Source organism: Gouania willdenowi, chromosome 4 (genome assembly GCF_900634775.1).
Source record: "Gouania willdenowi chromosome 4, fGouWil2.1, whole genome shotgun sequence".
Taxonomy (NCBI): Eukaryota; Metazoa; Chordata; class Actinopteri; order Blenniiformes; family Gobiesocidae; genus Gouania; species Gouania willdenowi.
In genome coordinates, this window is record NC_041047.1 from 32,213,095 (window position 1) to 32,225,261 (window position 12,167).

Consider the following 12,167-nt stretch of genomic DNA (forward strand, 5'->3'; position numbering starts at 1 on the left):
AAAATAAATACTAATAAAACACAACACTATAATTAAGTTTTGATCAAATTTATTAAAATCAACCTAATTTAAATGATCCTGATGACATCATTCCAGACCGTAATGATTAAACAAAAACAAATGGACACAAGGATGCATCAGTTTTTTCACCACTACGGGCCAGAATATTTTAAAGTATCAGAAGTTATCATTAATCTACGATGTTTCAGACTCTACAATCCCTGGCATTGGTGGTCTCGTCCCAACAACAGAACAACTTTATCCACAGATCTTCTGTCGCTCTGATGAGATGTTGTTGAAACGCAGATGAAACTGATTAAAGCTGATCATGTTTTCACAAAGCGCCGCTGGGCTACATGAGAAACGGAGTTTTACAGACCGAGTTAGGAGTCAGTGATTATTTGCGTAGTTTTTTTTGCCAGTTTAGACAGTGTTTCGGGTGGTATATGTGGTGATTAATGGAGGGGGAGGTCGGTGCACCATTTCAACTCGATTTAGTCAATTTCCGCGTTCAACAGTTGATTCCGTTTTCATTGATCAATTCTGTGATTCCGTCTTCGATTCCATTAACTTGGGCTGCGTCCGAATAGTCCCTCCTATCTCCTTTCCTATCCACTTTTCCATAACCCCGTGGATGATGTCACAGAGTTAAGGAAAGGTGTTAGGAGAGAGTTAGGAACAGGTCATCACGTTTATCTGACACACTTCTACTAGGTGACGTAATAATCTGACGGCCGCGAAGGTTAGTGAGGTCTGCCGTGGTGAAAAAACCACAAATTTCCAAAAATGGACTAAAAGCAAACTTATAACACTTTCCCATGATATATTCTGAAAAATCACACGGTCTGAATGTAAATCAGAGGAAAAGAGGCTACCAGGCTACGAGGAACAAAAGTGAAACTAAAAGAATGTCACATGGTTGCTCACCTTCTACACACTAATATAAATTATGTTGAATAAAACATAATGTGGCTAAAAATGTCTCTGATCCCTTTTTCTTAATAATATGACTTACATATAAGATATGGGTTTTAGATTATTGGTTTAAAGTTGTTTGAGGCATATTATTGCATTGATATGGTCATCGTGAGTTGTGCGTTTTCCTTTATATGTTGTCACCGCAAGGAATTGTGGGTCAGCATTATTTTATCTCCTTTGGTAAAGGATGCATCAGTGTTTCCTAGGCTGAAGGAGGTAAAAAGGAAGCATTGAGCCTCTTTTCCTGAGCTTACAGAGAACTTTGACGCTGTTTATCATGGCCACCACTTAAACACATCCAGGGTTAAGGAACAGTGGATAGAAAAGGAGATAGGAGGGACTATTCGAACGCAGCCATGGATTTTATAGGGTGTTTATAGTGTGTGTCCTGTAACCATCTCTGATTGGCCAGCAGCACAGGAAGGCGGTTCTCGGCAATTCTGATCGGTGAACATATACATCACTCAAATGATGAAGACGGAAGAAAAAACCTCAGCATCTGAGGTTACGTTATTGTAGTAGTGAAAACCTTAATATCGATGTGATTAGGGTTAATTGTTAAGCACAATTATTTAATGTGTAATAAAAACGAACTAAATTTCAATTGTGCAATAAGACCTGCTGTCTGAGCGTAGAATAAGAACCTTCAGAAACAATACAAAACAAACTACAAATATAGTTTCTTGTCATTTCCATATAATGTAAGTTATACAAGTTGAATTTTGTACAACAGTGAAAAAATATTTTTTAGATGAAATACTGAGTTTGTTTTCACTTCAAAACCAGAAAACAAAAAAAGCTATTTTATTGTGATAAACGTAAAAAAGATTCCTCACTGAGCAGCTTATTGGGCTTCTCTGACGAGTCAGAAATTGATAAAGCATACCAGCGATCCTCTGAAATTAAGGAACTAAAAGTCAATCAACTTTTTTAATCATTAAACATAATTTTGGTTAAAATTAATCTACACAGAGGTTTAATATCACTGGCCTAAAATAACAGGGAACTTGTTTGGACATTGACCATAAACAATAATTTAGGACAGCTGTGGTATAAATGTTACAGTGGATGGTGGTCTAAAAACTTTGTTGCACATTTCAAACATAACATGTAGGAATACTTAGTTATTGTTTGATTTGATTTTTACACTATAAAACAGTAAAAAAAAAGAAAAAAAAAAAAGACTGAATTCAAACAAAATTAGTCCGACTTACACTTTCAAATAATGAATGCATACATCTCTGCTTGTGATATAATCTCCTTTTTATTTGCACTAGCTTGTGGGAGTTCCATTTTCTTACCATTAATCATGCCACTTTCATCCATTATAATGTAGGTCTCTGATGATTGCATGCTATTGTAAAATAACTTCAAATCATATCTTTAATCACTGATAAGTGTAGATTTACAGAACAGTGTGCCATTTAGATTTAACATGTAAGTTTATAATTACATGATTTTTTTTTTTTTTATAGTAATAGGTGCTAAAGTTGGCCGGGCTGAGGCATGAAATTCCAGAAGCAGGGTTCAAAGACACATAGTAAAATAGTTTTAAACAAAATACATTTCAATGACACACTAGTTTAATAAAAGATCGATTACATTAACAATGTTGAATTTTAGTTTTAAATATGAATTTATGAAAATTGAAATGAAAATTTAGGCATTTGGAACAAAGCAAAAAATCAGCTTATGGTTACGTGTCTGTATTAAAAAATATACCAGAGTTCCGAAAAAAAAAATCACATTTTATTTATTAAATTACGAAGGATTCAGTGAATGCACTGATGAAGCTTCCAGGGTTCAGTGCCTCCAATAAGATTAAAAACCAATGCTCTAAAGTGAAGTGTTGATGTGTTATCATTGGTTTTTACCTTAAGGTATAAAGGATCTTCCCATTGTTCCATATCCTGAGCAGCTGGTTGGGCATTGTAATCCAGTGGGAATCAGCATTCTTGGAGTTCCTAAAGATGGTGTCTGGCAGCCAAATCAGCCCAACCATATTGCTGTTCAAAGTTAATATTTTCATTGTGCTGTTGTATTGGAGGCGACTGTCCGTCCATGTCTGGGCAAAGATAATGTCAATTTGGTATTCCTGAAATAAAAACAGAAAATCGAGGTGAAAACTGTGCACATAACATTTCATTTGAAAACCATTATAAATGCTGTTCTGTGGGTGAAATGATAGAAAAGGAACTCTTCACACAATATATTGCTTTTTTTGTTCTTCAAAGCAGGATCTTCTTTCCTTATGCTTTTCCAGACATTTAATAAGACCGTACATAGATTTTCTTGATTTGCTTTGTAGTGCAACTTCTTAAAACCTGAAACAGCCTGCATTTCTTTGATGCAGGCATGCAGCAGCCTAGATGCCAAATTATTTGATTTCAAACTCACTTGAATCCACATTGTCTGTTCGCTCTTTCTGCTTCGGAGACACTGGCTTTGTGGTTGAATTAATTGTTTAAGGCAGGGTAGATTCACTCAATATTCAATCCAAAGGAATCTCTTTTACACACAGTTTATTGATTGGGTTCATTTCCACCAAGACCCAAGTTGTGTTTTCTGAGCAAAGTTTGAATGTTTACCCCACAGGTGTACAGATTAGAATGCAAATATAAACAATAAGAATCACTAGAAACACTAAATCCACCAGAATATACAGTGTGTCATGTGACTGTTGCAACTTATGACACTGTATAGATCTTGTAATGATCTGAGCCCCCATAAAGGCTTATAAAACCATGCTGAGCACACATTTCCTCTTTATAGTAATCACAATATACCCTAAAGTTTCCAGAGGTGAATTCACTTTAAATCCCCCAGACACCCCCACATTCTACCATGATTGGTCAATGCAAAGGAACACATCAATGGTGTGTGCATCTAAAAAAGGCTGCAGACCAACACAATTTTACACTTGATTAAAAAACAGGAAAAATAATTTCAGAACAAAGTGATGGAGGGCAGAAAATGTATATTATATATTTGGTGGTTCCATTTTATTTATTTATTTATTGAACAGGGACAATGCAGGCAGACATAGTTACAGCAAAAAGATGCAACTTATGCGATGCATACAGAGTGTATAGCTAATGCTAATTCTCAACTCATGTCCCTAGTTGAGCTTTTCCCTACCAAATGTATAATAGCACAATCTTAAAGTGCCCATGTTACGCTAAATCAACTTTTCTGTGCTTTAAACATCATAAAAGTGCTGTTTGGGCTTCATACACATGCTCAGTGTTTTTTCATTGATTCCCTCAATCGTTAGTTAGAGGGTGATTTGCTCCTTTCTTACTCCAATTTGATGACACGTTCCCACTTTGATGACAAATTTGACCCGGCACTGAGCTGGACAAGCCGCGCCTCCAGGAAGCTCTCTGCCGTAATTGACATGTAAACAGACACGTCCACAAAGGTGAGCATTTCAGCGTCCTTCGTGCAGTGCTATGTATGTATTTTCTACAGTCTATGTATGTACCGGTGAATTCCCCGCCCCCACACTCTGTCTCATGTTTATAAAGCAGCATGAGCTCGGCTACAGAGTGGGTGGGAGGAGGGCGGGCCGTCCTCTGGCCCTATGTCAATGCAGGAGGAAGTCAGTGTCCGGTCTATAGACACGCCCACTCATGAATATGCATAAGTGGGCCGCAAATCAGCCTGTTTGTGTAGAGTTGCTCAGAAAGTGACTTTTCAGAGGCTAAAACTCTGGAAAACAGGGGAGTTTGGGTAAAATAAACCTCAAATAATGTTTTTGGGGTTCTTAGAACAAATGGAGATGGATGAAAAATAGCATAACATGTGACCTTTAAACACATATTAACTTATTTACAACAGTGATCTAGCATTTATACATTCCCACATTCAGCTCACACAGATACACACACTAACTCATCACACCACACTGTTAAAAAACATTATCTACAAGTGGGTTCAACTTTGATTTGTTTTAAGCCACAACTTGTAGTGGCATCACTAATAAATGAAAAGGATGTAAGTGAAAGTAGTTGTCCCAGCTGTATATAAATCCTATTCACTTGACGCCACAGGTGGTGCCAGGGTCCCCAACAGTGTGTGCACGAGCGCTGGCAAAATAAAGTGATCCTCGTCCACAATTAGGCTGTTGGTTAGGACTCCACCATTGCTGCTCTTTGTGCTGATTCTAATGAGCAGCAGTGAATCCTTAAAAAGTCTTAAAGGATCACAGCAGCACAATGACATTTGACCCTCCTGCTTCATATACAACATGGCGGACAACGAGGGTCCTCCGTAGAATCATAAGTCTGTTGTTTGTAGTGATGCACCGAGAAAACAAGACGTCTGAACAGCGACCGAGCAAACCCCGATTCACAAAAGGTTTAGGTGTTAAAACGTGCAAACGTCACTCCACGCGCTAATAAGGAGTACAAAGGGCAGGGAATCAGGAGTGCGCATGAGCTGCGCTTCCCAACGTGCCCTCATTCCATGAAGCATGTTTCCCTCTGATGAATATGCATAGTAGGCAGATCTCCCAGGAGGAGCAAAATTATGGGAGGGGGAAATGCAGTTAAAGTTATGCAAGTAGAGCAATGTGATTCTTGAAATCTGGAACTGTTTGCGGTGATAGTTATAGTACGGAAAAATAGTATGAATGAAAAGGAGGGGCAAACACACACACAGTTGACAGAAAACACAGTGAAGATTAACAAAAGGCTCCAGTGTGTGTGTGTGTGTGTGTGTGAGAGAGAGAGAGAGAGAGAGAGAGAGAGAGAGAGAAAAAAAGGTTCGCTGTGCGCAGAGATGGATATATGGATATGACCATGGATTGATGTTGCTTCGGACTCACTGCTTCACTGATCGTCTTTCTCTCCATGTTTTAACCGTCAAAACATGCGTAACAATGACATATGAGAGTGTGCGTGACACAGCGCTCTCTACATTAAATGAGCAGAACGCTCATTTAAATAGGGGCAGTCTGCACCAGTTCTGCTCATGCACTAATGATTGCTGCAATCTTAGTGAATTCCGCGAAGCAGGCGAGGAAACTGCGTCACTAAAGGATTTAGGGAAGCAACTGAATTGCTTCAGATCTTTGTGAATCCGGCCCTTGGTGCGTGCTTGTCTGGATACAAAGCGGTGGACTGAACAGTAGTATACTCCCCCCGACAAAATCGGCATCACCTGGCCGTGGGAGCGCACATGCATTCAGCTTTTAGCGAAGGCGGAGTAACGTTGTCAGAGACTTTTAATGCCATAATCTACAATCTTGGACTTGTAAATGCTTTTTTAATCCTTATGTATCCTTTTATACTATCCTACCTGCTGTCTAACTTAGTGATTTAAAGTGACAGTGTGTCCCTCCATGTTAAAGTGTATCTCCCATATTAAAGCACATGTATTGAGTGTTGTATCATATCGCATGTAGGACATCATAAATATTAACACTGCTTCATTTGACCTACTTTACTCTCTCCTTCTTGAAGTTACAGTCGGTGCTGAATGTTTCAAGCTGAATTTTGGATTTATCTTGGCAGGTCTATATTACAGCTTTCAGAACTTATGTTACAGAAATGATAATAATAATAATAAAAAGAGTTAGATTGGTACATTTGTTTTCATTCCTTGTTTGTGAAGCTAAACACTCCAACACTGTCTCACACCTTTGCAGTCAAATTGTTTTTTTCATCAACAATGATTTATTACACATTTGTTACAATTCATTGAGATTTTTTTAAATATTTGAAGCCATTCAAACTAGAGCCACTCATCAACTCTGCTCCTCCCCAATCACCTCTGTTTCATTCTTGGACACATAATTCCCCTCTCTCCCTCTGCCACAAACCTGGGGGTTAAATTTGACCCCCACATTTCCTTCGACAGTCATGTCACCTCCATCTGTATTTTTCACTTCTGTAACAATTCCAAACTGTGCCCCTCCCTCTCCCTTCCTGCTGCAGAGAAGCTCGTCCACGCCTTTGTCTCCTCCAGGCTGGACTACTGTAACACACTCCTCATCGGGATCCCTGGCAGGAGCCTCCAAAAGCTCCAGTATGTTAAGAACAGTGCTGCCAGGGGCCTGGTGAGGGTGCAAAAACACGAGCATATCACTCCCATCCTCCGTACACTGGACCGGCTCCCTATTCAGTCCCGCATAGAATATAAGATCCTCCTGCACACCCATCACTGTCTGCATGGTGAAGCCCCCACTTACCTCACTGATCTGTTCACACCACACGCCTCAACCAGGACCCGGTCAAACCAACAGCACGCCCAGGACACAGCTCAAAACAATGGGTGACAGGGCCTTTGAAGCCGCTGCCCCCCGCCTGTGGAACGCCCTTCCTAGACCACCTCAGGGCCTCGCAAGCGATGGACGCATTTAGAAAAGGACTTAAAACCCACCTTTTTACACAAGCTTATTTTAACAGCTATGCTTCTATGCTTCTTTTTAATTTTAACAGCTAATGCTTGTTTTTATGTTTTATGTTTGTGTATTAGTGTTGCTAGTGTTTTAACTCTGTCGTCCAATGTAGCACTTTGAGATTTGGTGTCAAATGTAAAATGCATTAGAAATCAAATGTATTATTATTATTATTATTATTATTATTATTATTAATAATAATATCGCATCGTGAGTATTTTGTATCGTGAGCCCTATATCGAATTCCGTATCGTATCATGAGTAAACAATTTCGTCACACCCCTAGTAAATAATAATTAATTTGTTCAGGATTTGAATTCAATTAAGAGATTAACATAGAGTTTATTTGGGTTTTAAATTAAAATATAATCTTTCTGTCAATTTTCTGGACATTAGCTTCTGGAGTAAGTAACTGTTCAGACTCAAAGTAAGCTGGCCTTCAAACGAGCACTAAATCAGCTTTATATTTTACAATCTCACTACTATTCATAACATATGAACATGGCAACATGGACCTGTGAGGGGAGATGAGGAGTTGGAGTGTAGTGGACGACCCAATAGGCAGAACTGATATTGTAACCAAGCCATTCACAAGAGATTGAGGAATAAAGAAGGCCACAAATGAGCGAAAGGAGTTTCCCTGACCTGGAGCATTTGAGGCACAGCATTATCAATGGGCTGTTGGCTGGTTCCTTGAGCAGCAAGAATGAGGCTAACCTTAATATCTTTGAAAATGGTGAGAGGGATGATAACACGTTCTGTAAAACATAAGGTGTTGCAACACCAATAATAGGTGTCCCCGCAATCTAAGAGTGCTTCAAAAAGCAAATACTCAACATCCTCTCTTGACCATGAATAAAATGGAACCAATTGGAAACAGAAATTGCATGCTTTAGTGATAGAATAATGATTTGAAGAATAGAAGGAAAGATAACATTTACCTATAGACCGATTTGGTTTGTCATTTTTTTTAAGTTTTTATTTTTTATCTCAAATTAAATCATCTCAGTTTTGAAGGGTAGGAAATAATATTAACGGAGCATAGGGCAGGATTTCTAAAAAAGAAACTATTTTAAATCTTTTAATGCTAATGGGTGATGAAGTGTTCACAACCAACGAGAATGAGCCCACACACATTTCTCCCTATTGCCTAGAGCAGATTGTGGGATACATTTTGTACTGCTGTTCCGGGCACAAATTTCCCGCGCAGTTCTGCAGACGTGATGTCAAATGACACTGGTGCACGTTCTTGATGGCTTGGAAATAAACCGTAAATGAAAAAGAAGGAGAAGACGGCTTGGAGACTGAAAGAAGACAAGCATAGTAGACTAAACTACTGTTTGGTTCCATAGATGCATGCAGAAACGTGCAGTAAACAGTCACATGTTTTCTCGTCCGAGTCCAACCCAATACTAAATACCTCATTTTTTTCTTAAAGAAATTACATATTTACTTACCAAACAACTGTTAATATCAACATTAAATCAACGCATGGGGAAAGAAGCAAAAGTAAAACACAAACAGGGACGCAGTGCACGCAAGAGACCCATCGAATCTATTTACATAATCCATGCATCAAAGATAAAGATAATACATGTTATTGGGCAGAAAAAGTAATGTTTCAATCCTTTATAATTCTCTTCCTTTGCTCCATCCTCCCTCCACTGGGATCCTGCTTTCACTGTTTACTTCAGTCCGCTATTCATCCTCTAGTAGCAGTATCTAATTAGCTGTGCTCCGGTCCTGAAGAGTTGATGCGTGCTCCCACTGCGGCTTGGCTGATGGCTGCAGTTACCCTAACGACCGTGGTGTCACAATGGAGTCTGATTTACACATCCTGCCCTATGCTGCTTTAAATAAATCAATGCACAGGATCAGGATCTTTGAATAAATTGGTATAAAGAGTGAAGAATAATGGTGGGTTAATAGACAGGTAAAGATGAAAAAGTGCAAGGTGTAGAACATTGATTGACGGATAAATGACAGACTTTGGATGAATGATTACCGGTAAATGTAAGACCTGTGACACAGTAAATGCTGCAGATAGATCGACAGAACAATTTTCGAACCTATTGTGAATGAAGGGATGTCTCAGGACTATGAAATTAAAATATGAAAGGACAAAAGAAGAATGGCTGAAAAAAGAGTGAATTCAAGGCTCGGGGCTTACTGAGGTTTCCTGTTGCTTTAATCACAAAACATTTCTTTTGGAAATGCCCCAAGTATAATTCAACTACAGGTTTGTGGAATGGTTTGATATTTTATTTGCTAATTTAATACAAAAATAAATCTATCAATCACCATCATCATCTGTGTCTCGAACAATTCACAACAACCTGAAGTACACACAGTTGTAATCCTGCTCCACAAATGAATGACTGACATCAGAGAATATTAAGATTGTGTAACAATAGAGCCAATCATTTGGTTTTCACACAGAGAAGGACGTTGTATATTTGAACTGAAAGAACATTCAATTCATCTTTTGGATATCATTAGATGTAAAAGAGCTTCTAGTCAGTCTCTGAAATCTTCTGTTGTTCTGGTACTTGTTGATTTCTTTCTTGCAGTTAAAACCAAATCAGAAGGAATATTTAGAACAGACAGCGTCTGCTCTACAGCTCTAACTGAATTATAATCTGTAGTGTAAAAGTTGTGTTACTTGGCAGCTGTTTACACAATGCATTGCTGAGTTAACACTAAAACCCCTGGATGCCCTGTGCAGTGTGTCCCGTTCACAAACTATTTCTTAAGATGAACATTTTGAACATCATATTTGAGATTTCACGCCAAATTCCAAAATGCAAAGAGTAGCAATGATTTATCATGAAATCTGATTCTTAAAAATATATTTGATTTTAAATGTATTTAAAGCCTTTTTTTGCAAAATAAATAAATAAGGATAAATGCGGCCAAGCAATTCCTATATCATAATGTCGATAGCCCGCGGGACTTTATAACGGTAGGGGATCTAAAACTGCCGTTCTTAATACAAGAATTCCCCCTCTACCTTGTCACCGAGGCTGGCTGCCTATCCTTTATTATTGTTTTCTAATAAAAGATAAGACTAATTGTACCTCCTCTTATAGGAAGTCTAAGAGTCGTCTCGCTATTTTGTGGGATTGATATTAAGACCCACCGAGTGTAGGTCAAAGCTGGAAACAATTCTTTTTTACAACAGTATGAGCTAGCCCCCCCCCTTTCCCTTCTCTGTGAGGAAAGGAACCGAGGGGGCTTTCACTTACCAGAGGTCTAGGAGTGTATCTTTTTCAAAACCCGGGCGCTGTCTCAGGTGGATGATTGCAGGCGGTTAATTTACTCAAGAAGGCTTCTTAATAGTTAATATATTTTATTAAAGGTTTCACAAAAATTAAACAAAAAGAAAATCAAAAGTCAATCACAAGTTTCAAAGTATCAAAGTCCTGAACTGTACAGCCGACAAGAACGGACAGGGGCCTGCCGAACAACCAGAATGTCCGTCTCTAAAAAGCTCTCCCTCTAAAAAGCTCCCGTTCTTAAAAATCAGTGAGATATATATAGCAAGAAGCGTGGCGTGATAGTGTGTCATAATTCATGCCCTGACCGCCTTAGCGAATAGGAAAAGAGAATACAAGTTCATTTTTTTTTTTCAATGCCTTACTGGTGTAACAGATGCTTCAAGTTCACTCAGATGTCATGGCATACAAGAGTACAAAAGGTTATGCATATATGCAGATGTCATGGTTCAACGGGAGTACAACAGTGTAAAAGGTTGCACAAGGCGTTTTAGCAAAACACAGTATCCCTTTTTTTATGAAAATAGAATTGTTAGCACCAGATGGTCATAACTTTTCTTGTGTAACATTTTTCCTATCATTTTTTATAATAATGGCAGTTTAATAGGCGTGACACATCAGGACAGGCATATAGCTGTAGTGGTTAAATAAACACTTCTTTGCAAAATAATGAATGAATGATTAATACACACAACGTACAACATCCTCCTTATTAATCATCATGAGCATATATGACCGGCATCGGTCAGAGCTGTCGCCCGCCGGGTGTTTCCAGAGTAGCCACCCCCGTCTAGGGTGTCAACCCCTTACGGAATTACTTCTCAGAGCCTGCTGGCATCCGAGGCCCCTTGTGGCGGGGTGAGACCCTCCTTCACAACCGACATAACGACACCCCTGACGTCTTCCAGTATGACGCTGAGAACCGAGAACGCCCGCTCCAGTCTCTCCAGACTGTCATCAGTCGGGGCAGGTGTCACTGTCTCTATGCCTTCATTGGGGGCCTCCCCCCCCCCTTTCACCCACGAATGTCTCTGCACCCAACAGCTCCGCCCCATCATCATCCGATTCATTTTCCAGCGGGGGAAAGCAGTCAGCCACTTCATCAGCAGACTCGACTTTCATCACAGTGGGGAAGGGGGATATTCTGGCCACCCTTTCGGCAAAGAAGATCTCTCCTGTGTTGTCATCTCTCTCCCATTCCATCTCCATACACGCAGGAGACTGTGAGACAGCACGAGGAGGTGGCACAGACAGGGCCTCAGTCAGAGTCATTCTCTCCTTTTTCCACTCCGGACCCATATCATCTCCATCCTCTCCTCGTCTTTTAGCGGGGGAACCAACTCCAGCTTTTTCATCTCCTGAAGAAGAATCACTTTCCTCCCCGTCCTCAATGCTAAGTTTCTCTTCTATGTCTTTATCATCACTCATGCTCCACCCTAATGCCAGGAACCGAGCCACGGCAGGAATTTTGGACATATCCCCACATCTGTTTTTTTCAAGGATGTTGTTTT

At 39.5% G+C, this 12,167-nt stretch overlaps 1 protein-coding gene across 1 annotated transcript in view; it reads right to left on the reverse strand.

Moving 5' to 3' along the window:
• gabrg3 (gamma-aminobutyric acid type A receptor subunit gamma3) overlaps nucleotides 1–12,167 on the reverse strand; it is a 71,601-nt gene that overhangs the window by 18,494 nt on the left and 40,940 nt on the right. The window contains exon 4 of the mRNA XM_028444266.1: nucleotides 2,853–3,073. Within this exon, the coding sequence (XP_028300067.1) occupies nucleotides 2,853–3,073 (221 nt within the window). The remainder of the gene's footprint in view (nucleotides 1–2,852; nucleotides 3,074–12,167) is intronic.